The 27,820-nt window shown below is 36.0% G+C and overlaps 2 protein-coding genes across 2 annotated transcripts; one reads left to right on the top strand and one right to left on the bottom strand.

Moving 5' to 3' along the window:
* Positions 1-23,230, top strand: gnl2 (G protein nucleolar 2). The gene is given in 16 exon segments (NM_213224.2): positions 1-178; positions 2,555-2,639; positions 2,755-2,849; positions 2,941-3,080; positions 6,865-7,049; positions 7,545-7,611; positions 7,714-7,872; positions 11,729-11,842; positions 12,552-12,680; positions 17,081-17,185; positions 17,272-17,430; positions 20,020-20,127; positions 20,459-20,943; positions 21,050-21,129; positions 22,457-22,530; positions 22,649-23,230. Coding segments are annotated over 16 exon segments (2,184 nt in total). The 5' UTR covers positions 1-114; the 3' UTR covers positions 22,784-23,230.
* dnali1 (dynein, axonemal, light intermediate chain 1) lies at positions 23,099-27,445 on the bottom strand. Its single transcript, NM_001110114.3, is given in 6 exon segments — positions 23,099-23,206; positions 23,283-23,447; positions 25,358-25,536; positions 25,615-25,784; positions 26,986-27,122; positions 27,242-27,445. Coding segments are annotated over 6 exon segments (774 nt in total). The 5' UTR covers positions 27,323-27,445; the 3' UTR covers positions 23,099-23,164.
* Between the last annotated feature and the right edge of the window lie 375 nt (positions 27,446-27,820).

Here is a 27,820-nt window from a genome sequence, read left to right on the forward strand (position 1 = left end):
GTATTTCCGGGTTCGTGTAGTTCATTGTAACACGTGGAAATCAACAACGGACTGCAACACTGCATTATTTCTTTTATTTACAGTAATACGAGGGCCCCGGATTAATCGTTCAAGATGGTTAAGGCAAAATTCAAGGGGAAAAGCTCCATAAACACCTCAAACTCCAGTAGTAATCCCGGTAAGTTAACATAAACCACTGATCTGTCTGTCAACTGCTAGTCGGCTAATGCATTAACTGTTAGCCAACTCTAGTTCAGAAAACAATCAAGAATCATTGAGTAACGTTAATTATATCGGTATTTTATAGAGTAATTTTTTTCCACTTGAGGGAAATGTTTCATTTAAATTAATTACGTTACTCGCACTAGATTGCCACAGCAATGTGTACATGTTTACCTCAACTTATTTTGTAAGAAACGTTAATGTTATTGGTTGTAAAGAGAATTGTTTTCCACAGTTTTGTAAGTTGTTTTAAACTATGCAAGATTTAATGTTAGTTTTATTTGTCAAGTCTTTATTTGAGCAGTTATGGCTGTTATACTGTCAACATTCCTGTCATGTAATTGCTGTCGTGTATAAAATGTGATACTTCAGATGTAATTTTGCTCTTAACCCTGATTGATTTCTTGCTCATAGTTAACTTGTATTAAAAGGCAGTCGATTACAATTTTTGTGTTAATGGTACATGACAAGCTTGAAGTGAAATTATATACGCTAAACGTGTTTTTAAGAAATAATTCCTATTTTTATTTTGTAATGATGCGTTAAACTGACCTAAAGGTGCAACAGGGCTGTACCATATTGCAACAAAATCTGACATTGTGATATTTTACTTTTCTACAATATTAGGTATAAATTCACCATATTTGAAAACAATAGCTCAATTTGGAAAGAATTCATAATTTTAGATACATTGGGATGATTTTATATTGGAGAGTATCTGCATAAAATACAATAAATCAATCACAAAGATTTGATGAATACACAAGCAATGATACAAATAAAATGCCCCGTGCCTTATGATTTTCTAGATTTAGATGCTTAAATGTTATAATCAAATATAAGACAACACTTTTTAGTTTTCATTGTGTGTAAATATACAAAAATATCATCAATCTTTAAAAAATGTAGAAACGTAAATTCTTATAACTAACACTCAGTTTAAAAATGCTCAAAGCAAAGGGTCACTGGTCCTAAAAATACACATAAATAAAAAATGTTTTGGTAATTTCATGGTTAAACATTGCAGTGACAAATCATAAATGTTTTCAAATGGTCTATTATAATACCGGTTCAACAATGCAGATCCTGTGATGTGACTATTGCAGGCACACACATTTCGATATCGATGCTGATATGATATATTGTGCAGCCCTAATTTACAGTGTCAAAACATGTATAATCTGCCCTAATAAATAAATGTTGTTATAATGTATAGTGCAGTTTCAAAATGTATTCAGCATCAACTTTGTGCAACGTTTATAATAATAATAATAATTGTTATTATTATTTTTTTTTTATATAACCTAATGATTATAATCAAATTATTTACTGAAGGTTGATGTTGACAATGTAATGCAATTTGACATGCTTCAACTTTACAGGAATGATTAACGTATTTAAATAAAAAATGTTCTATTAAAATGTATCATTACTTCAATATAGAACTGCACGTTATTGAAAAAATCTGACATTGCAATATTTAGTTTCTCTGTGATATATAGCCATAGGAATACTTATTCACCAGAATGCTTTATTTGGAAAGAAATCATTGATTTAGATTGATTGGGATGATTTTGTAAGGGTGTAAATCCTATATAAAAATAAACAAATTACAAGCAATTATTATTATAATAGAGCAGATAATAAATTTCAAATTAAATAAACATGCTTTATGGTTTTCCATAGAGTCAAACAGTATTCAGGTACAGAAATCGAATAATGAAATGTTAAAAATAACACTGTATATTCTTCATTATTATAATTCAGTAAAATTATTCTTCACTAAAGTTACAAATGTACTTTTTTTGTGCCTGAATGCTTTAAACTCTTTTGAAATGCCTTGCAAATGATAAAATTACTGTCATCATGGCTGTGACTCCACAAATCTCATGTATTCTCAACTGTTGTGCTGATCCGCTGTAATCCCAAGTTCCCAACTCACTATTGCATATCTTGCGATGTGACTATTGCGGACATGCACATTGCGATATTGATGCTGAAACGATATTTTGTGCAGCCTTACCTCATAACGTTGCCTTATGTTACTGTATAACATATTTTAATATTGCACTATTAAAATTGTCCTTTTAAAAAAGCATTTGCTTTGTGTGTAGACAAGAACAAAAACTTAAAAACATTCCTACTCTAAACCTTTGAACAGTTCATTGTTGATAACAAAACAAAACATTTAAAAAAATAAAATTGTTCTTTGGCAAGTAGGTTTATATTTTCAAACTGACCCAAGGTGCCTGTCTGTTAATCAAGACTCTTTAATTAACCAATCAGTTATCCATTTCACCTAAAATGACTGTACTTTACACATTTGCCACAGACCGAGTCAAGGGAGCTGGAGGAAACAACATGAGGGACCGAGCAACTATAAAGCGCCTGAATATGTACAGACAAAAGCAGAGATGGTAAATATTTGACCTGTCATTTACAAAAATACTAAATGTTGGAGATTGAGAATAGTAGTGAACAATTATACATTGTATCAGATTATAATGAAGTGTTTTTTTTATTCACTTACAGTAACAGTCGAGGTAAAGTCATCAAACCTTTGCAGTACCAGAACACAGTCGCTCCTGGAACTGTGGCCAGAGTTGAGCCCAACATCAAGTGGTTTGGTAAGAGGAGTACATTTTAGAGTTTGCCATCTTTTCCAGGTATGTTTAAGATCCGAATATATCAGTATTGCTTTGCTTTTCTCATTTGCAGCCAACACAAAAGTCATCAAGCAGTCATCCTTGCAGAAGTTTCAGGAAGAAATGAACGCGGTGAAGAAAGATCCATACCGAGTGGTGATGAGACAGAGCAAACTACCAATGTCCTTGCTGCATGACCGGATAAAAGCACACGTGAGTATGAAAACACCTTTGTTTATTTTTATACACAGAAATCATTGTTAAATGCGTGTATAGCGCCAATGTATAGTAAATTTAGTGTTTATTTTATTAGCTCACATTGGTTTTCATCAGGTAATCATTAAACCATTAATCCACAGGGGGAAAAAAGTTTGGTTTGGTAATCTTCATCAAAGTCTGAAAATTTGTTTCTGCGTTTGGTCCTTCTCTGTTGACGTCAGTTTGACTGCTTCAGCCACATTATTCTTAACCATGCTCCTCTAATGGTTTTCTTTAAGAGAATGATGCACAAAAAGAAAGCCCTTCCTTCTATTAAAAATCCCATTTTAGTTGGAAGTACATCAGAATACTGAAATAATTCTGAAAGTCTCAGCAACTTCCAGTTTACACAGACTAGGGTTGTCAAAAGTTTCAATGTCAGTAGGGCTGCATCATATTGAAAGATTGAACATTGCAATATTTTCTTTTTTTTACAATATATATTGCAATATAATAATTCAATATAATTTAAATAGCTCTATTGGGAAAGTTTTCATGAATTTCAATTGACTGGGTTGATGGGGTTCTATGCAATGCACTTGCAGAAAATGTAATAAATTACAAGCATATTTAAATATGCTTTTAATAAAAGTTAAATAAACAGCACTTTATGGTTTTCTGGGGAGTCTAATGGCCCGTTTTCACAGAGTAGTACAGTATGGTACGGTACGGGTCACCTTTATCAGGCTTTCGTTTCCACTGCTAAAAGGGGACCAGTGGTACTCTTTTGGTGAGCGTAGTGTACGACAGAAAATTTCAGTCAACGTCATTTTCGCTCAATAAAATGTCTACAGTAAAGCTGTACAGGTCATCTTATGAGAAGCACTTCTAACAAAACAGATGCTTTATACACATAAATACTTGTGTATAAATGTTTATTACTAACTTTTTTATGAACATAATTTGATTATAACTGCAGATCAATGACTAATGTTTGTGATTATATAAAAATAAAAAACTGCAACATATATAAACACATACAGCCCATAACAGTCTCCGATATGTTACCAATTACAGAAAAACTACACAAAGCATACATTTAGTCATTATTTAGGTTTAAAAACAACACAGAATATAGCCCACAGTCAGAGCAGACCTCTCATATGTGTCTTTAATCTTCAGAAGCACGTGTAACCTCTTGTTAGAAAGTAATTCCGTCATTCCATGTTCATTATAGTCCAAAAGGTGATGATAATAGTTAAACATGGCATTTTGTTCACGTTTGCTGAAAAAATAAATAGCTCCTTTTTTCCAGCTTTCTCCTTTGTTTTTTTTGCGCCTCACTGTCGCGTCTGTCAGTTTCCGAAAGGATCGGGTTTTCAAAAGCACGTCAATAATCAAGTGCACGTTATCATCATTAGCTCAAGAAAATCCTTGTGCTTTAAACTGGCTCGTAAAAAACTACGGGGCACAGGGTAGAATCTGCTTTTCTTTTTGGCTTTGTGGCTGTTCATCAAGAAGACGACAGGGTTTGTTTGAGCTCGGGTCGACTATAGGTCATTATTATATGTATATATTATTACGGTGTAATGTCTCGGCTGTGTATTTAAAACATGACGGTTCCTTTGTTTTCATTCTGGCTTATTGCACGAACGAATGATGTATCTCTGTAAACCAATTGCATTGAGCTGTGCGTCTAGGTCCGCCTTTTGATACCCTTGGTACCGTTTGCAAAGGGTGACCAAAAAGTGGTACAGTACGGTTCGCTTTTAGGAACCCTTTGACAGTGGAAACAGCCATAAAAGCGTACCGTATCGCACCACTCAATGGAAACAGGCCATAACAGTATTCAAATACAAAAATTGAACAATCAAATGTAAAATAACATCGCCATCATTGTAAAAGTAAGTTTATACTATACTATAATATAAACATAGTCTTTATCTTTTAATCTTCAATAATTTGTCGAATATTGCGATGTGACTTGCGGATACACACATTGCAATATCGATGCTCAAAGAATATATTCAAGGTGTAAATTTGAAGAATTAAGCTACTTTTCATTCATTTATTTTCTTGTCATCTTAGTCACTTTATTAATTCGGGGTCGCCACTGCGGAATCAACCGCCAACTTATCCAGCACGTTTTTACGCAGCGAATGCCCTTCCAGCCGCAACCCATCTCTGGGTAAAGCTACTTTTGTAATATGTAATTTTTCATTTGCTTCTATTGCATTATTTCAGTTGTCAATTTTCATTATAAAATTATCTATTTCCATTAGTCCCCAAGGCAGAGTTTCTGTATTTTCATATGCAGTCTTTTATTGCATTTTTGTTACGTGGTTTAATACTACATTTAATTCACAATAATACATGACCTTACAATTTATGATAAACAGACTCTCTGCCTGTGTAAATTGTTCCAAATTAGCCTCATAAACTCAAAAATATCTCTCACAATGAGCTCAAAGGGGATAAAAATGCTTCTTCATGAAGCTTATTTTTGACTTGAACAACCAGCTGTTCACTTCTGGCAGACCCTCATCAACACTTCCCTTCACTTATGTCTATTATCGTGAGAGAGCAGTTTTTCGGCACATTTCTTGGCATCTTGTGGACGTCATGTAACACATGGATTACTATGATAAGAACAAAACAAGAAAGATTGTTATGTAATGTATACGCCATGGTCTAGCAAGGGCACAGCTTGACCTGCTGTAGTAAAAAACATGTAAAACATGTGTGCTTCGTAGAAAATGCAGTGTTTTACTCGGTCCTCCATGTTCCTTCTACAAATCTTGTTGATTCTCTTCAGCATCTAAACTGTTCCATGTGTGAGCGAAAACCTTTCAGGAGTTTAGGAGTTCAGTGTAATGAACATCCTGCTCTACGTTTGGTCTGTGTCTCAGAACTGTGACACATTTTATTTTTTTGATGTATTTATTTATCCTTTGGCAGCGCTGTCTCATTTCCATCCTCTTTGATTTGTGATGTTTGAGCAGCTCCTGTTGCTGTAATGTCCATTGTTTGCACACATTTTTTGCTCCTTCTCAGAAATATTTTGAACATGTCGTGATGTGGTGGTTAGCCTCAAATCAGGTTGTTGGTTTTGTTTTGGTTTTTTTTCATCCTCGTCAGTTGTTCTGAAGAAACGCAGTCTTACCAGAAGTACAATTTCTTACGAGAAATGTTACTGGCTTTGACAAGATCTGTAAATTGCTTGTCGTTTTATTCCATCCTCTGCTGCTACAGTGGTATGGCATTCCTTTTGTTTTGTTGTTGGGTCATTACAGATTTGGCCTGGTGCATGCAACTGTTAGGAATTTTGGTCGTTATTCTTGTTTTTTATGTCATTTTTGTTTTAATGTTGACATTTTAATTAAGCCTAATTTTAGTAATAGTAATACTGTTCTAAAGTTTGGGGGTTATTACGATTTTTTTTTTCTTAAGTCTGTTGTTCTTATCCTGAATTGATTTATTTGGTAAAAGTTTGATGTTTTAAAATGTTTTTTTTTAGCCGAAGAGCGTACAACAATAAATCTGATGTTTACAAACTTAATTTACAGCTCATTTGACTTTTTGGAATGCTTTGTGTTGCACGATTTTATAATGGACCAAAAATGTTTAAATGAGTACAACCTGCTCTCCTATAAATCAGAATGGAGCACCGATAGCTGTCAAAATGCCTGCAAGAGATGATATATCAAACGCTTCATCAAACAAATTCTAGAAGTTCACAGTCAATGCAATGTGACCCAAATTCTCATGAAGTCTGATAATATTCTGCTGGTTCTTGTAGAACTCCAAGGTGCATATTCTAGACACTGAGACGTTTGAGACAACATTTGGACCTAAGGCGCAGAGAAAGAGGCCAAACTTGTCTGTAGGAGAGCTGAAAGAGTTTGCTGAACAGGCTGAGGTCTCTGCACAGAGCTACAGTGCAGAGAAAGACCGCGATTTGGTGTCTGAGGACAGCGGAGTCAAGTGAGTGTATGACTTGTTTTTACGGCTGAATTAATCTGTATTACCTGGGAAATTGTGGCTTTGTTGTTGTTGTAAGGCAAAACAAATATGCATACTGGTCATTTTCCAGGTTTTAGTACATTTTGCTTCTAAGCTTTTATGACTGGAAAGCACATTCATGAAAGTACTTGATTTATTTATAGAACTGTTTATAAATAAAAATTGTTTAAAGGAGTGATTTAGTGCTTTGCACAAGTCTTCGTTCGTTTCAGTACTGAATAAATCAACGTTTTTGACCCAACTGCTGCATGTTTACTTGTCGCCATTAACTGTTGTGATGTTCATATTTAGTTTCTTTCAGAAAGTAATTGTACTCTTCAAAGGTTTTTAGACATAAAAAAGTTGTTTCAGATCATGTGGCTTTTTAAATAACAAGCTTAGTATGCAGCTCACTACATCCCTATTGGAACTCTTATTGTCTAGAAAATATGTGTCATTAAATACTTCTCACCACAGGGAAGAGGCTCGTGAGGAGATCTTCAAGAAGGGGCAGTCAAAACGGATCTGGGGTGAGCTTTATAAGGTAAATCAATATTTTACATCTTCTTGCTTTTTGACAGTTTTAATAGAATCCATAGTCTTGCCAAATGATACAGCATTCTAAAATGAACCATGTTTTGCACAGGTGATCGACTCTTCGGACGTAATTATCCAGGTGCTGGATGCTCGGGACCCAATGGGCACACGCTCACAAAGCATTGAGACTTACTTGAAGAAAGAGAAGCCTTGGAAACACCTCATATTTGTGCTCAATAAGTGTGACCTCATTCCCACATGGGTTACGGTAAGAAATGAAAGCAGGGAACTGCACTCTGTGTTCTTATCCTGTTGAGCTGTCCATCTAGGCGGTATTTTAACACATGCTCCTGAAGAGAATGCTGTTCCAAAAGCTTTACAATATACCTTTGCTAGGCCACATTTAATATTTAGTGCAGAATTTCCTCATTCTTGTCTAACTAAACCAAAAAATGTTTTTACCCATTATTTGTGTGTGCTGCTGTGCACACTCACTGGCCACTTTATTAGGTACACCTCATTAGCAGGCTAGACCCTCTTTTGCCTTCCGAACTGCCTTAATCCTTCAGATTCAGCAAGGTACTGGAAATATTCCTTAGAGATTTTGGTCCATATTGACATGGCATCAAGCAGTTGCTGCAGATTTTTCGGCTGCACATCCATGATGTGAATCTCCCGTTTCACCACATCCCAAAGATGCTCTATTGGATTAAGATCTGGTGACTGTGGAGGCCATTTGATTACAGTGAACACCTTGTCATATTCACAAAACCAGTCTGAGATGATTCGCGCTTTATAACATGGGGTGATGTCTTGCTGAAAGTAGCCATCAGAAGATGGGTACACTGTGGTCATAAAGAAATGGATATGGTCAGCAACAATACACTCAGGTAGGCTGTGACACGATACTCAATTGGTACTAATTGGTACAAAGTGTGTCAGGAAAATATCCCCCACACCATTACACCACCACCACCAGCCTGATCAGTTGACACAAGGCAGGTAGATCCATGCTTTCACATTGTCGTTGTCTTTCTATCAGCTTAAAGCAGTCTGGCCATTTTTTTTCTGACCTCTAGCATTAAAGAGGCATTTGTGCCCACAGAACTGCCGCTCACTGGATATTTGAACTTTTTTGGATTATTCTCTTTAAACCCTAGAGATGGTTGTGCATGAAAATCCCAATAGATCAGCATTTTCTGAAATATTCAGACCAGCCCGTCTGACACCAACAACCATACCACATTCAAAGTCACTTTAATCATGTTTCTTCCCCATTCTGATGCTCTGTTTGAACTGCAGCAGATCATGTTGACCATGTCTACATGCCTAAATGCATTGAGTTGCTGCCATATGATTCACTGATTAGAAAATGGCGTTAAAGAGCAGCTGGACAGGTGTACCTAATAAAGTGGCCGGCAAGTGTATATATGTGTAGACTGTGGGTACACTATTGTACTGTTGTACCTATTAGAGTATCTAGTTACTAGCTTACCAACATGACACCCTATGCAAAATTAAGGTATTAGTATTATTTTATTCTAACCTCAATCAGTTTTACAGTATTTTACCATCTGCTTTCAATGTGTTTGTATACCTTTTGGAGTAACATCAACTTTAAATTTTACATATTTTCTTGAATTTGATTTACATTGTCAGAAATTAAAATCAAACTATTTATAAAATATTTCCATGCAACCCAAAAATTATACCAAGTAATTGTGTTCTGTTTATTTGTATACATTTTAAAACATCCCGTTATTAGCTAAGCCACATGCCACAAAAAAATCTGAGTAACTTTAATAGCAGTTTCTTAGAAAGTTCCTACAAATGCAGAGCAATTTAAAACAGCCACTTTTGTTTCAGAATAACTAGGATGTATGTAACTATGTAGGCAGTTGACCGCAAAGAAGCTCACTAAGTTTTTGGAACATGGCCGCTGTCTCCAATGTGTCCTGTTGTACATTCATTTCTTCCGTTTCTGGAGTTTGTTTCCTTACAGACAGGCATGTTTTTCTTCGCTTGCCTGACTTTTGAAATAGTAAACCAGTTAAAGGCCCCTTCTCTTTCACATCTGTAATTCTTGTTGTTTGTAATTTGTGTTATTGGCAGTTCTGAAATGCAGCAACAAGGAACGAGGGAGCTCCACTAGCTGTTTATAAGATGCAGGTCTTTACATTCAAGCCAAAAAAGCATTTGCCTGCATCATGCAGATTTATGACAGAGGGCTTTTGTAAACTCAACAGGAGAATGATTGGGACACCCATTAGTTTTGATGTTGAAAGGGAATCACTTATCACTCCGTGGCGGTTCTTGTTGGCTAGCTTATTCATTCTTATCAAAAACCGTTTCATAGATCACTTTTTGTGTTCTAGACACTACATAAATATCAATAAATATAGTTAATTCGACTGACAGGATTTCAAACCAAATATTTATCAACCCTGGGCATGTATCTGGAATTTGATCTGGAGTTCCATGAATTTCCTTCCACATGAAATGGGAGGATTTTAAAATGCAGAAACTGAAGAGGGTGTGCATTGTATGGGTCAAATTGACGATGAAGATATTTTGTAAATTTCCTACTGTTAATATATTAAAACTCAATGTTTATTATTTTAGTAATATGCACTGCAAAGTACTTCGTGATTTTCTCTGTTTTCATTTTTTTGAACCAACAAATTCCAAATTGGGGGTGACGCAGTGGCTTAGTGGTTAGCACTGTCGTCTCAAAGCAAGAAGGTCGCTGGTTCAAGTCCTAGCTGGATCAGTTGGCATTTCTGTGTGGAGTTTGCATGATCTTCCTGTGTTCGCATGGGTGTCCCCCACAGTCCAAAGACACGCGTTATGAGTGAATTGACTAAACTTAATTAGCCGTAGTGTATGTGTGATATTGAGTGTGTATGAATGTTTCCCAGTGATGGGTCGTAGCTGAAAGGACATCCGCTGTGTAAAACCTATGCTGGATAAGTTGGTGGTCCGCTGTGGCGACCCCTGATTATTAAAGAGACTAAGCCGAAAAGAAAATGAATGAATGAATAACCGTGACAAGCTCTGGACTTTTTTACTGTAAATTGATTTAAGAGGCAATCACACAGAAGAAATGTGCAACAATAGGAATGTAGGAATTTAGGCCCCCAAAAATGTATCAGTTGAAAATGTTATGCTATATATTGGATGCTCTAATTTTTGTGTTTTCAGTCATTGTTGGGGTTCTCTTTTAAATCTAGAAGCATTAACAACTTATATTGTAATATATATCGTTATTGTTCAATATGGAAAATAATTATAGAGATTGAACTTTTCTATATAGCCCAGCTCTAGTTGCTGCTGGATGGGCATCCGCTGTGGAAAACATATGCTGGATAAGTCGGCGATTCATTCCGCTGTGACAACCCCGGATGAAATTTATAAATGAAAATGCCAAATAGCCAAATATTGTTCAGTCCTAACAAAATATACATCAATGAAATGCTTAGATATCCAGCTTTTAGGTTATGTATAATTCTAAATTTCAACAAAATTATTCTTAAGACTGGTTTTGTTTTTTAGGGTCACGCATACATTATGTAAAATCATACATACAAAGGAGATTAAAATTAGCTAATAATTTTCACTTTATATGATTTTTAAAAAAAATCTGTATTATTGTAAAATTGAAGGAAGTTTAGCTGTGCTTTTAACATGCTGTAGAATCATCTCTTTAATTTTCCTCTGGATAATCTGCTGTCATTGAAAACTGTTAAATATGGTATTTACCACAATGTGCCAAGATTAACACCAATAGCTGAAAGTATCAGAAAGTGTTCTCTAAATAGTGTTTCTTTTCAACTACAATTTCAAGGGAAAGTTTAGCTTTTAAAGCTCTGTTATGCATACAAATTGATCATTAACTCCTGCTAGGATAACTTTGAATAGGTCTAAGTAGTGACCTAGAAGTTTAGCAAATGTTGTTTAATTATTCTGAGCGCTACTTTATAGGGGTCTATTGAGAAGCTTTTTGTGCATATAAATGAATTAGAAATTCTTCATAAGAACATTTTGGAAAAATTCTAATTGATGTTCTCATCGTTTGTGTTAGACTCCTGTTTGTGTGTTTTATTCTTTGCTTCTGTGTGTTGTAGAAACACTGGGTTGCAGTTCTTTCCCAGGAATACCCTACTTTGGCCTTTCACGCAAGCCTTACCAACTCCTTCGGCAAGGGCTCACTTATCCAGCTCCTGCGGCAGTTTGGCAAGGTGAGACCTTAAACATTTACAACATCATTTTATTCCCGTACACATCATCGTGCCTTGGAAACCAGAGCAGAAGTTTTTATATGCACAGCAGTTACTCCACCTCATTTATCTACTCAAGCCTCTGTTTTTAGGACAAGCTTGATTTCTGCTCCATGATGGCAGCAGATGTAGAAAAAGTAGTGGTTTGCTTGGGGAACCAGATGTACTCTACCTTCCCATGGTATTGGGCTCCTGTCCTGTCTTCACATCTGCCTCGGAGCTATTTTTGGGAGCACAGCCGTAAACAAAAACTTGGAGATGCTAAAAAGGAGAGTGGGCTTACGTGACATAAATTTTGCTGAGAGTTATATGACAAGACAGTCTTTTAGGATTATGAAAACAACAGCACAAAAATATCACTGTTACCATGCGCGATATAAATCTGCAGGTGTAATGACATTTAAGAGGTCTTTGTGGATTGCGTATCAGCTCTTCATTTCTTGGGCCCGCTTTTGAAGCGAGTAGTGAAATTTGAGAGAGGAGGTGCGTGTGTAAATTACAGAGAAAAAGAGTTGACTTAAGGTCTTCTTGTTTTCCTGACCTCCATACCATGAAACCAAAGTTATATCATAGGATTCGATAACATGTGTGTGCATTTCTTCTATTTAATTGCTGCTTTTCATAATGACATTTGCTTAGTATTAACATGTCCGTATTGCTTTTTGCTCAGCTCCATTCCGACAAAAAACAGATCAGTGTTGGTTTCATTGGTTACCCCAACGTTGGAAAGAGCTCTATTATCAATACCCTGCGCTCCAAAAAAGTCTGTAATGTGGCACCCCTTGCTGGTGAAACTAAGGTAAGACCTCACAAGTTGTTTTGATTCCTTCTCGGGTATGTGATGTTTTGATGAATATCTGCATTTTCTATATGAAAATATACCAATCTTCTATTCATTTTAACAAGAAATGCGGATTTTTTTCTCCAGTGGTTTGAGTGATTCTACTCTACGCATATTTATTTATTTATTTATTTATTCATTCATTTATTCAGGGACAATGTACAACATGACATGTGCCAGAGTTAGCTATAAAGCTATTTTACATTTGTAGTTCCTGGGCAGGAAGTTGTAACAAGTTGTAACAAAAAACAGTACAATATACACTTACAGTACAGTACATCATAGTCAATAAAATGAAATCAAATCAGTGATTCTTGTGTATTTGATTTTCTCTAAGCCAAACTTTAAAACGCTTTTTAAAATATTAAAGGGCATCTCTGATGAAAATCATCTTTTTTAAGCTATTTGGACAGAACTGTGTGCAGGTATAGTGTTTCCACAAGCATATTGTCGTGATAGAAAGACAATAAGTCTCTTTTTTTATTTATTTTTTGTTTTCTGATGTTAAAATAAGATCCAAATCCTTGCCATTTTGAGGCTGACCGCAACTTGACATAGGAGTGCAGTACAGTAATTTCTGTTGAGCACATGAACACAATGACAGTGCTCAGATGTTAGCGGAAAATGGACGCTTTTGAATTTTCAGTATCGTTTGGTACTAGGGTTGTGCCGATAGACGATGCCATTGCAGATGGCCGACAAACTTTACGATGCTGAGCCGGCGTCGCAATCCCCACATTTATATTTATATATAACCTTTTATTTACAAGTCATCTTAATAGCAATAATGGTCTTTTCATGAACTGTGTTCAATGTTACAATAGCTGCCGCTTGCACGGCTGACAGCATCGTGAGGATTAAATAAAGGATTAAACAGTACCTCTCACGCTTAAAATGTGTAGATTTAGTGGCAAACGCTTTTATCTGCAAACCCCGTCCCACAGACTTTACAGTGAATGGCTTCAGTCATTTTCATAGCGGACTCGAAACACTGGAAGTCTTTTATCCACTCTTGGAAAAGTGTAAATGGTGGATTAACATTCAGCACATGATCGCTAATAAGATGTGCCATTATTAGTAACTGTGGGTAAATCTGTCAGTGTTATTTTCATTTTCTCATCTTCAGCGCTTCACATTTTCGCAGTTGTAGCTCCTGTCATCTGAAGGCAGAAGTCATTGAGTGATTGACAGCTGATATTAACCAATAATTCGCGGTCAGTTCTAGAGCAATGAGCCAATAAGAAGAGCACAAAGGTGGGCAAGCATTGCTGGCTTTTTTACTTCAGCAAGTTTACATAACAATCTGTTAATCCATTCCTGAGCGCTGCGTTTGGCAGTTTTAGGTGCAAAAATGCATTCTGCATAAATGTCTCCTAAATCTGCGTACGCGGTGAGGATTTTGGGGTGAAAACAATGAAAATGTATGGACTACAGTGAACTATAACCAAAATCTTGTCTTCTCCACCAGCTGTGGGAAGAGCCATTAGAACAACACAGATCACTGTGCATATTCTTGCCAGAGTCCCGCGGAAAAAAAGTGATTGACAAGTGGTCATTTGTTTGTAACTTTATTTATTTATGGTTTACTTATGGGTAGAGCAAAGACCATGTGTGTCAGGTAGTGAAAACGGTCGGCTACAATTAATTAATTCGTTATGAATGAATTGATATTCAACAACCACTCCACCCTCCATCTACAACAACGATGGCATCGTCCATCGCAATGTTTTACATTAGACATCGTACGATGCCAAATTGGTCAACATCGCCCAACCTTAATTGGTACCAAATTCCAGTAGAGACAACCCTACTTGTAGCACAATAAGATAACTGCATAATAAGATATTCTGTACATAATGTTTTAGGTAAAAATAACTTTCATTTTAAAATGTAGTACAACAGCTATTAGAGGTGTGAAACTATACTGGTCTCACGGTTCGGTTCGGTTACAATTATCATGCCTTCGGTTCAATTCGATATCTCTGTGCATCACGGTGCATTGACGATGCTTTCTATATACAGTGTTATATTTTAGAGGGGGAGGCTATAACAAGCTGTCTGTATAAAAACAGACACACAACACCACACTGTCTCTCATTAAAACACATACACAAACATAGACAGCACCAAACAAACACACACACACACACACACTCACACACTGAAGCCCTCGCAACAGGGAGAGCTCGCGCTGAGCGGAGCAGAAAAACGAAAAAAAAAAAGAAGCACTTTTACGACGTTCCCTTTCTGAGAGCTCCTCTCAGCGTGAGCTCTCCCAGCTAAACACATATTGCAAGGGCTTAAACGGAGCAGTGCTCGTAATGTCGAGCGGGAAAAAAAAAAAGAAAGACAGCTGTAAAACATAACCAGCTTTGTCTTTTTGTAGGAAACACACTAGATCTTTTTAGGGTAAGAGGTTTTTGAGTTAATGCCGTCTATAACTGAATGTGTGTCAGGAAAATCGAAAACAAAACCAACTGAACCGCGCTCATTTCTGGCTCCCCCCTGGATGTACAGCGCCCTTAGCATATGCCTATGGTGCCTATGCCACGGGCCGGCCCTGAGTTGCCAGAGTGTTGTAAATACTCGTGCTCACCTCCCTCGCGACAGAGCGCATAGGAGATAAATGACGTCAGTATATAAAAACTGGTTATGATTATTATTGAACCGATACAGAATTGTCCGTGTGTGCATCGCGGTGCACCGAAGAAACAATTAATTTTGACACCCCTGACAGCTATCTTCAAATTTGTGGTAATCATTTAAAAATCATCCCCCCATCCCCTTCTGACTGAAAAAAAAAACTGCTTATTTATTTGTAGGATGTTGGATATTTCACCCAGACATTCTGTCATTATTTAAGGTGAAAAATAAAAGTGATCATTTACTGTGCCTTTGTTTTTGTTCTGTACAAAAAAGGAAATGTTTAGCACAATGTTCACTCTAGGGCTAGGTGATAAATCGATTTTATCGATTAACTCGAGCGTAAAGTTCACATTGGTGTGTTTCAATGAAAATAGATTTTCACCCGAACACATGACGCTCCCCTCTGGGCACCCGTAGTGACCCAGCCCACAGTTTTAAATTTAAAACTTTAACAGATTACTATTTTTCCCTACTGATATATCATAAAGTAGCCTAAAAATAAGTATTCTCTTCATATTTCTTTATTGCAAATCTTGAGAAAATGTTTTTGGTTCCTCAAAAAGTGTGACCATCCGACTAGCTAATTTAGCTAAATAAAATGTGCTTAAATTGTCGCTAAAATGCAGCATTTAAACCTCAAAATTAAATAGAAAATGAGGCCAATAACTGCAAAAAGTCCACTCTTTGAGGAAAAAAAAACCCCTGCCCCTTTCACTAGACTGGCTACGGGCCTGCTGAAGTGTTTTCATGTTTGGTGATCTGTTCCTCAAACATTCATTTTGGTTTATGCCCTGATTGTGAACATCATACCATTGAAGCCTTTGTAGTTGTTTGTGTGATCTTAAATGATTGTGAATTTATTTTCTGAGTGCATTAGTGAGTGTACGATTACCTACCAGTTGCTGACATGTTGTGTATTCGTGTGTTTTTTGCGTGAAATTGACTTTTTATGTTTTCAAATTTTTCCTCTTGTTTTGCAAACATGGAACTGAGGAAAAAGATTTTCCGAGAGTGAATGAAAAATATGTTACCATTGGGGGCCAGATTGAAATCCAATTCTAAACGAAATCTGGACTTCCACGCTCTTCTGTTTACGTTTTTAATGATGAATTATAACATTTCGGTTTTCCCTTGTGCGCCCTGATTTAGTTGGACGTTTTCTATCCCCAGTTTTCCTTTCTTTCAAAAACAATCTTTCTGTTTTGATTATGAAATCGATTGCTTTGATTGATTATAATAGCTTTAAAGTTTTTGTTTTGCCTCATTAACTAGTTTTTTCCAAATGCTGAAATGTGAAGTTGAGTCACTGAATCACTGGTTAGGCCCTTTGCCATACAGCAACACCGAGGAACTATAAACGCAACAAATAATTAAGTTGTTGCAGCTTATTATAAAAGACATTAATTTGAATGCAATTCATTATATTGTAATGTTTTCAGCCTTGCTGCTTTTTAAATAGATCAATCTAAGCACAGTGGGTCTCAAACTTAATTCCTGGATGGCCAGAGCTCTGCAACCGCCTCCAACTCACACCTGCTTAATAGTTTCTAGTAGTCTTGATTAGTTGGATCAGTTATGTTTGATTAGGGTTGCAGATCTGCAGTCCTCCAGGAATCCAGTTTGAGACTTATTATCTAAAGACTTTCACATAAATGCGTGACCTTCTGCTCAGCCATTATACTTTAACTAACAGTTTTGTCTCGGCATGACAGGTTTGGCAGTACATCACACTAATGAGACGGATTTTCCTCATCGACTGTCCTGGCGTTGTTTACCCGTCTGACGACAGCGAGACTGACATTGTGCTGAAGGGAGTGGTACGATTGACTCAACTCCTAAAATCAATCAATCACTTTTGTCAATTCACGCGCTTCATCCACTCCGTTTATGTGTGTTTCTTCAGGTCCAAGTAGAGAAGATCCGAAATCCAGAGGATCACATTGGAGCAGTGCTGGAAAGAGCCAAAGCAGAGTACATCCAGAAGACATACCGCATTCCCTCCTGGAGCTCTGCCGAGGATTTCCTGGAAAAACTCGCCTTTCGCACCGGAAAACTGCTTAAGGTCTGGCCGGGTTCTAGAGTAGCTGATAAAATGAGCTGTCAGCTTGGTCCTAGAGGCACATTTGTTTATTCTTTACTCTAGAGTGTCCAATTGAGAAGTGACAGTTTGCTTATTTTAAGCTGGTGGAAAACATTGTTGAATTGCCCATTTACCATTCTGTCATGCCAAAACCACTAAGATTTAGTTAAAAGATTTGTATTGAAGTGTTTTTGGCTTGATTGTTGGTTTTGTTCAGTTTTTTAATCTTTGTCCAAATACTGTACATGTCGTTAGGCCTGTATATCTGGCAATTTGATGCATGTTATGCATATTGTGATTCTGTAACAGGGTGTCTGCGGGCTCTCAAAAAGTCTTAATGTCTTAAATCTCAAAATCAAAATTTTAGGCCTTGAAAAGTTTTAAAGGGCACTTATGATGAAAATCTTTTGTAAGCTGTTTGGACAGAACTGTGTGCAGGTATAGTGTGTTCTTAGTCATATATATATAAAGACAATAAGTCTTTTTTTTTTTTAATTTCCAGACGTTAAAATAGGATCCAAATCTCTCTTATTTTGAGGCCCACTGCAACGTGACATAGGAGTGCAGTTTCCCTGCCCACTGAATTGATTGACAATCACGTATTAACATTTCTCCCAAGTAATGAGTATAATCGTATAGAGCTGCACAATTAATCGTTAAAAGATCGCGATCTCGATTCGACCCCCTAGACGATATTAATCCAGCATTTCTACGATTCTGCCAATCATATTTTCAAGTTCAGTAGAGAAGAAAAGGCGGCTGCACGAGTCTTTTCATTGTTTCACACACGTTGCTCAGTGACATTGACACCTCCAAATGATGTTGAATGAGTCACATAATGTATTTATAAGGTATAATTCACCTAAAAATGTCATTTTTGTCTTGTTATCACAGAGAGGGTGCATGCGCGCTCTACTTAATGATAGACGCGCGTGCGTCTACTTTAGTGAACAGAACCTGCATATGTTGCGAGTAACAGGTAATGCAGTTGTAAATAATATTCTATTTGTGGCACAGAGTGATCGTTTGGGAGCCGCGCGAAGTATGAACAAGCACTTAGCAGTCAAAATGAAACCGAAAGTGTGCACTTCATTTAAATGATCATATCGCATTTTAGAGTTATGATTACGGCAAGCATTTGATATGTTTTTTCTTTCATAGCGAACCCACAGTTGTGCATGAAAATAAATGTTTACAATGTCAGTATAACTACTTTAGCTTATATATTGTGGAATATAATCTGATAATGGCAAATGTCTGATTTAACCAGTGAATAAATTTGTCTAATATGACAGATTGCAAGCATATATCTCAAACATAATAATTCAACATCAGAATTATTATAAGTAGAATAGAATTATTTATAAAAACCAGTAGACCTACACATATTATTATCGATGTTGTGCCATATGTTTGTTTTTACCATACCTTTATTTTTTTATATCTACAGAATCGTGAGAAAATATTGATCTTTATTTTAAGCAAAAAAATCACGATTCTCATTTTAGCCAGAATCGTGCAGCTCTATAATCATATCAACAAGACAGGACGTGCACAAAGCAACTGCAATTTAAAAGATCTGTTCACCTCTCTGTGATCATCAATCATCATCAAATGTGATCAAGAATACGTTTTACAAGTTTAAATCGTTTTTAAAACAGAGCAAGTTAATGAATTACAGTGATTTTACAGCCGCATGTCAGTACAATTATAAAAGAAGATATCCATACAGTAGTGGATATTGATGGGCATCCTGTCACATTTGCCATGCAAAGTTAAATGCGTGCGCTTTGTGTCTGTGTGTGCCAACATTGTCTGTGTGACTCATTTTTGCAAAAAGGCTTGAACTAACTCCACAACAGATACATCAAGTAATAATCGTAGGGAAAGTTCTTACTGTAGTATTTCTCACATGAGATCTGCTTCCTTCATGTCTGTCACTGTGCTGTTTATCTGACGGAGAGTTGGAGACACTGACAGGCACGTGGGAACGGTGGGCGGGAAGAATTAGCATTAAAGGCATAGACAAAAAAAAAAGATCTCCGTTGTGTTTTGAGTAGAAAATTTCAATATTCTGAAAGGTATAATAAATAATTGTTTTTTTTGTGTTTTAGTTGAAACTTTACAGACACATTCTGGAGACACAAAAGTCTTATCTTACATCTTGAAAAGGGGGTAAAATAGATGCCCTTTAAATAAACAGAAACTTTTCTATCTGGGCCATTCGAAAAAAAATCGTTAGTGTTTAGCTCTTTATGAGTCTAAAATTGCATCTATAATGGCCTTAAAAATGTCTTGAGTGTTAAATTTAATTTGGTGAAACCTGTAACTTTTTTACTTTTTAGAAAGATTATAGTTTCTTTTTTCAGATTTTTTTTATTTTAAAAATATAAAAACAATAATAGTATTCTCTGGCAAATCCCCAGACTTTCTCGTAAATAAATAAATGTAAAAAGTTGATACGGCATTTTCAATCATGAAGAAAAATATTCCAGGTTTTGATTTACAACATTATTCTCTTACACCCTACATGTCAGCGATGTAATGTGTTTTATGTTGTTTCTAAAACAGGGTGGAGAACCAGATCTGCCTACTGTGTCCAAAATGGTACTGAATGATTGGCAGAGGGGACGCATCCCGTTTTTTGTCAAGCCCCCTGGCGTTGAGACAGACGAAGAGGTAAATAAGCATTTGTTCTTTATTTCACTCAAAGTCTAGATTCATTTTACCAAAGCTTTGGAAATTTTGGGTTAATATTGAAACATGAGTTCCAAGATCATCAGTGGTGCATGTTTTGCTGAAATTAAAAGCTTTGTGTTGACGTGCCGACCTCAGAAGGCACTGTTTATATCTAACTAGTTTAATACGTATCAAATTATTTGAGACAAATCCTTTTTAAGTCACTGTGGCCAACAAAATGACTTGTATTCTGCCAGTCTTTCTACTGGCAGGCTTTAACGCATTTTTAAACATTTACAGTCTTAAACCGACACTTGATCTTTCCTCTCAGAACAAAGCCCAGGCGATGCTGGAAATGCCGGAGATGGAAAGCGAGATGGATGAGTTGGAAAACAGACTTGAAGCGCAGGATGTGGAAGAGGCCTCATCAAGCCAGCATGAAGAACAAAAGCTGCTGAAAAAGAAGAAGGAAGAGGTGCAGAAACTCTTCAATGATGTCAAGCAGAACTTTGGCAAAATTAACGTCGCCCCGGAGTTCAGCGAGGAAGACCTTGTGCCTGTGGAGATGCCGGACATGATGGATGCTTCCGGCTCAGAAGATGAGGAAAATGAGGAGGAGGAGGAGGAGGAGGATGATGAGGAGAAAGCGGAAGAGGAGACTGGAGAACAGCAGGAAGAAGAATCCTCTGTTTCAGACTCAACACCCAAAGCAGGGAAAAAGAGCACACAGGAAGTAAACAAAGAGATGGATGAGAAGATTGCTAAATTGAAACATTTTCTTGATCGAGCCAAGTCAAAGCACTTCTCCGCCATACGGTTTGTTTACTCTTCTATTGGTTTACAAGAGTCTGTTTTGCTGATGAGTTAAGTGTTTAGCTCTTGTCCATATTAACAGTGCATTGTGTTGTCTTTGGTTTTACAGCATTCCTAAAGGCCTTTCTGAAAGGGTGTTTACTGAAACAGTAGCAAAGCAGAACGCTGCAAAGAATCAACAACAGAAAGGTACACTCAATATGCTGAAAAATATTCTCAAATATTAATATTACATTATAATTTAAACTTCAAGTCTGCTTGATCAAAATTTACAATGTTTATTTATATAGCTCACATTGTTATTCTGAAGGTGATATTCATTTGTGCAATTTAATCCACTGAATGTCTGACTATTGAGCATTTGGAGTGGCGGTCCTTCTGTTCACATCAACCTGAGGGCTTCACTAGCAACTGCATATAAATATTCTCTCTTACAGTTAGTTTGCTATGAGGGAATGACATGCAAAAGAAAACGCTGTGCCCCACTAAATATTCCATTTCCGTTAGAAGTACATCAACATACTCGCATAAACTTCCATTTTACAGAGTTTAACATTTGTAAAAAAACAGATTTTAATGTATAATTTATTGGTATGAATTCAATTCCTAGCAATAAATAATGTCTACTTTAGTGAACAGAACCTGTATAGACTGTGAATAACGGGTAATAAAGTTGTAAATAACGTTTAGCTTGTTGCACAGATGAATCGTTTGAGAGCCGCAAGGGAAGTATGATTTGCATGTGTGCGTTTTTTCTCTCGTAGTGACGGCGGTCATGACATTAGCGCACTCGGCATTAAAAGTGAAACTGAAAGTGCACACATCATTTAAATTATCATATCCCATTTTAGAGTTATGATTATGACAACCATTTGATATGTTTTTTCTTTCATTGTGAACACAAAGGGTTGAACACAGAGTGAAAATAAATGTTTACTTGGTCAGTATAGCTACTCTAGCCTATATAATGCAAGAGGGAATCTGATAATGACAAATGTCTCATTTACCAGTGAAAACAAATGATCTAATTATGTTGTCAATGAAAAATGACAAGCATATGTCTCAAACACAATAATTCAACTTGAGAGTTATGAATAGTTGTATTCTGATGTCATCACTTTAATGTGAATTAAGAACCAGGACATATTTAAAGTCTGTTCAAGTCCACCATTCAACTTCTATACAAAATGTAGCATTTTAACCAACAGTAGACCAACACACAAGCTAATATTGTTATTATTGGTTTACCATAGTGTTAATTTTAGAAGTAACACTAATAATAGTCTACTTATCTTAACCTTTATTTTTACCTTTATGTACAGAATCGTGAGAAAAATAGTGATCTTTATTTTAGGCAAAATAAATTGTGATTCTCATTTTAGCCAGAATCATGCAGCCCTATGTACAAGTATATCTACAGTATTGAAATATTGAAAACAATACTGTCAACTACAATAATTAATGTCAATAATGTATGTCACATACGAGTATTGATTGTCCTCTTTCTATTTTCTAGCTGTAAAACAAGGCAAACGGAGGAGAGCTGTAGAAGATGAGCCTGCACAGCCTGCAAAACTCACATCTAAAGAGGTATTTACTGTTCCACAAGTTCATCCAAATATCTTAATAAGTAAAAAAACTGTAAAAAAAAAAAAAAAAAAAAGCAGACCAAACGTGACTCTCTCTCTGTTAAACTTCACCCCAACAGAAAAGGAGAATTGAGCGTGCCCAGAAAGTGAAGAAAGTGGGAGTCCGCTATTATGAGACGCACAACGTCAAGAACAAGAATAAGAACAGAAAAATTCCCTCAGATGGCAAGAAAGCCAATCGAGCCAAGCGATAAGAGCACATCATTAGATACCCAGTCCCATCCATCCCGTTTTCCAGAGTCCCGTTGGCGGCTGATTCAGAAGATCTGGAGTCAAATCACAGTGATTTGTGTAAAGGTGCAGGTTTGGCAGATCTGTGATGCACTTTAATCATACTGTGATGCTAACCATCATCCTAAACATTACGACTGCACTCTGACAGCTAATTCTCTTCAGCATTGTGCATTTTCAAAAGCTTTTAACTTAAGTCAACGTCCAGATTCAGCAATGTTGAAATGTGGATCATGTACTTGAGTGCCATTATTGTCTGGTGAAAAAGCAACACATTCTCAGAGCGTATAAATCTTTTATTTGTTGAATTTGTTTGAGTTGGAGTATTATTGTTCTAATAATATTTAGGATTTATTCTTCAGGGTGATTATGCTCTCCAGTTGTGCCTAAATAAACAAATGAAAGCGTAAGAGTATGGAAAAGTAATGTTGATCTTTGAAGAAGTGTATTTTTTTTTTTTACCTTGAGTTGTTGATTGGTTCGTTTGAGGAACTGAACTTCTTCCGCATGCTTTTTTTCCTCAATGTCCCTCCGCTCTGCTTCCCGTCTCTCGATTGCATCACATTTAGCTTTTTGCTCGTTCACCAGCCTCTCCAGGTCTCGCTTCTCGCTCTCCAACTCTGAAATCTACCAGACGTTTGTGTCTCACCAAGGGCGAAATTGTGTGTGCTTCTCAGAAGATTTTTTTAGATGATGACTTTTTAAGCACACAATTTGTAAAATATATCAATTTAAATTAAAGGGGAGCTACTGTTGTTTTAGGCTCCAATTACTTTTTGTTTTGTCCAAAGACGATGTTAAAACGAAAATTATAACCCACTTACAAATTATATAGGGTTTAAAGAAAAATATCAAACTGGTTTCCATGGAACATGTTTATCATAATTTAAATCTAAAAATATGGTCAATTTTGACTTTTCAAATTAGTAGTTAAGAAGGAAAATTCTAGATTTTTGGTTTCTAGTCATATTTATTTTTGAGTGAGTGTATTTTTTGATTAAGGGGCCATGAACCCCTCTCTGACTGGGAGTGGCGAGTGGTGAAAGAGAAAGGTTTGCATAAAAAGGGGAGATTCAATATGCACACTTTACGTTCAACTGATTTTCAAATCAGCAACACAGACACAGGGAAGATAGACAGTGATTCAGAAAGCAGCATTTACAGCGGATCTTAGAGCTGTGAGAAAGTGGAGGATTTTCAATCCATAATATTGTAGTGATATTACTGTAAACTAAAAAGCCAAATCAGTTTGACTAAGGTATGTCTTTAAAATCTGAAAGAGTACTGTCTGCTGACGATACTAACTAACTTGGAAATATGGAGAAACATAGACAAAGAACTTTGATCACACACTTACCAAATCCGTAGAGACAGGACAATCAACACAAACTGGAACAGTGTCTTTTTTTTTTTTTAAGAAGACTAGTGGAAATCCAGATTTCACCAATTCCAGATGCGACAAGCTCTTGGATAAAAAATGTTCCTTACAAACTTATTTTTGTTGTATGTGAGCAGACCATTGTAAGGTCCATACGTGAGCTGTGCACTCATCGTGGGGAAATGGAAACAAAACCTTTGTTGCGGCACATTTATAAATGCAACACTTATGACCCGTGTCTGCGAACAATTATTCTACTTCTTGTTTTAATTATGGTTGACAACACAATATGGTGTTTCTCTGAACACTACAACTGGTAAATACAGTCTCCGAAGCAATATATGCAATAATAATGAAGTTGCATCTCGTTCACAATAGAGCACGCTGATTGGTTCAAACCAAGTTTTTGTAGCAAAAGACCAAAAGAAAATCGGCACACTGCCACTTTAGCTCTCAAAAGTCTTTAATAGCACTCACACAACGTTTCGACCGACTTGATCGAACCAAGTCTTTCTCATGAATTAAAGAAAAATTATAAAAATTCAAAATATTATATGGTCAATTAGGCGGTTCATTCCACTGTTGTGACCCCAGATTAATAAAGGAACTAAGCCGAAAATAAAATAAATGAATTAATATGGTCAATTATCATTTTTCAAATTAATAGTTAAGAAGAAAAACTTGAAAACTTCTGATTTTTGGTCGTATCTGTTTGTAAGTGAATATAATTTTTGATTAAATCTGGTTGCTATTGATGATATTTCTTCCAAATTAAATAGAAAACTTTTTATTGTCAATTAGATTTTTAGTTTTTTTAACAAAAAAAAAGGTTTCATGTTTACAAGCAACATGCTGCTTCAGGAGTATTACATTTTTTTCTCTGTAATTTTCTTTGAAAAGGAAAAACAAATAAAAGTCTTTTTTTGGAAGAAATGTTGTCAGACCTTTTATAGAATAAAACAAATATCATAATTTTACTCAAACCCAAACTAGTAAATCCAGAGAAACACCACATTCTCTCATTATTTCACTCATATTTTGACAATTGTTTTTTACAAACATTATTTGAAACCATAAAGTGAACCCTTAGCAAGCCCTATTGCGTTTTTATAGTGCAGTTACCAAACACTAATGAATATTTCAAAATATCGCACATTACCTTGTTCTCGAAGTCCGACTTCCCCTGCTCTCCCTGCAGTGCTTTCCTCATGCCAAAAGCCACACTGCTTTCATACAGCGTCTGATAAGCAGCGATGGTCATGCGAATCTCATCTCTCACTTGCAGCAGCAGAAGGCCCCGTTCAGCACAGTTGATTGTCACCTGTCTGATGAGCTCATCTAAGAAACACAGCCATTGGAAATCATGGACATCTCAAGAATCACTTTATTTGTATCATCTGTCATTTTTGGTTTTACCGAAACACTGATTGTAGAGCTCTCTGCGCACGGGACAGATGCCCGTCTCTCTGGCCTGCCTCTCTTGCAGTTTTTTGTCTAGTTGTTCTTGCAGGTGAATAACATCCACTCGTGTGCATGGAACGCTGGACACCGGCTGCACCCATAACTGGTTGTCCTCCATCCATTCCCTGTGACAGGACCATTTGTAAGATTTGTGTACTATTTGGGGCTTGGAAAAATGTATGCTTACTCAGATGAAATTTTATTGTGACATGAAATAATGTAAATATTTTTTCTATTTTAACATTTAATTTATTCATGTGAAGTAAAAGCTGGATTTCCTGCAGTCATTTCTCTTGTCACTTGATTCGTCAGAGGTCATTCTATTTAAATGGTGCCAAAGAAACATTTGGTCATATTTTTAATTGTACTGCTTAATATATATTCTTTACTTATGCTGCTTAAATCAGTCAATAAATAACTGGTGTATAAAAATCATGTATTCTGAAATACCACTAGTTGAAACTGAATAGTTGATATCTGGCTGACAGTTTCTTATGGAAGTCAACAGTAAAAATGTGAAGTAGTAAAGTAGTTACTATTAAAGTACAAGTACTTCTATCTATTTAATAGCTTATAGCATGTAAAAAGTATTAGTAACCCTTGAATAAAAATTGCATTTAACTCTTAATGGTGTCTAATAAAAAGGGGTTTGTTTCTGATGGGAAAATATTATTGTACTAGTATTTACCAAATAAATACTGGTAGCAAGAAAAAGATGCTAGTGTGTTTTAAAGGTTTAAATAAAATGGCTTGCCATACATAATTCTACAAATTCTTTTGCTGTCACTGTAAATGATTTTTGCATTTTTAATAATGTTCATTTAAAACTAAACACCAATTTAACATGATTAATAGGACATTTCACCCCAGAATTTTTATCATGAACATTTTGAACACTCAAAGGATTGTAAGCTTTTTATTTCTTCTGTTGAATACAAAACAAGACATCCTAAAGAATGTTGGGGGAAAAACAGCTATTTCTATTGACATCCACAGTAGGCACAAACATACAATGGAAGTCAATGGCCGTTTTTTTCCAACATTCTTCAATATTTAGTTCAATTCATCTTTATTTCTATAGGTAGTTTACAATGTAGAATATGTCAAAGCAGCTTAACATAGACGTTATAGTAAGTTGAAACTGTGTCAGTCCAGTTTTCCAGTTTTGTATTCATCAGAACAAACCATACAGGTTTATTTAGAACACATGAGGGATTATTAAACGATGACAGAATTTTCATTTTTGGGTGAACTAACCACTTTAATTTACAAATAGCTAAAGTTTGATATTAATAACTGAAAAAAGTCTATATATTTTGTTAATACTTAGGTGGGAGAATGGCATTCAGGATCTCTTCGGTTTGCTGTCTGTTGGCCTCTGCAGAGGGACTCTTGGGTTTGGGTGGCGGTGGAACAGGACCGCTTTCTACCATCTGTTGTGAGCTCACTTTCAAAGGGCGACTCTGAAGTCAAAAGAGAAAGAAAAGGTAGAACAACTAGTACTCTTCACAGTGGTTTACTAGCACGTGAATTATTATTTTTATTTACATAACGTTAAGTTACATGTCAGAGCTGTTCTTACCCTTGGAGACTTTCTCTCTGTATTCTTGCTCACTAACACCGGAGATTCATACCTCAACAAGGAGTCAGACGAAGGAATCATGTTTTTAAAGTTAATTTGTCAAGAAACGACACAAAAGTTTCGAGTTTACGTTTTGTTATAAGACTTCAGCCCACTCGCCAGCGCCGAGACGTTTCGTTTTATTGTGTATTGTTACTATAGAAACCGCGCTTGCCTCTGGATACCTTCAGTGAAGCAGGTTCAAAACTAAAAACGTTAGCAGAAACAAACACAACAATGAAGAACTAACGTTAGATTGCTAAATTACGATCATTTGCACCTTTTTTAAAAATAAATTCAATACAAATTTACGTGTTATTCTATTTTTCTAAACGATAAAACAAAGATTAGACGCAATTAGAATAAAATAAAAAATAAAACATTTTTTTTATTAAAAAGCATCCTTTCTGCGATATTTTTTACTAATTCATTTTAAAACTTATTCATTTAAATTATGAATATTACTGTTATGAATAAAACTGTAATGTTTGGTGGATAATCGCCTGTGAAGTGTACAAGAACAAATATCAAAATATCCTT

Source organism: Danio rerio, chromosome 16 (genome assembly GCF_052040795.2).
Source record: "Danio rerio strain M-AB ecotype USA chromosome 16, GRCz13ab, whole genome shotgun sequence".
Lineage (NCBI taxonomy): Eukaryota > Metazoa > Chordata > Actinopteri > Cypriniformes > Danionidae > Danio > Danio rerio.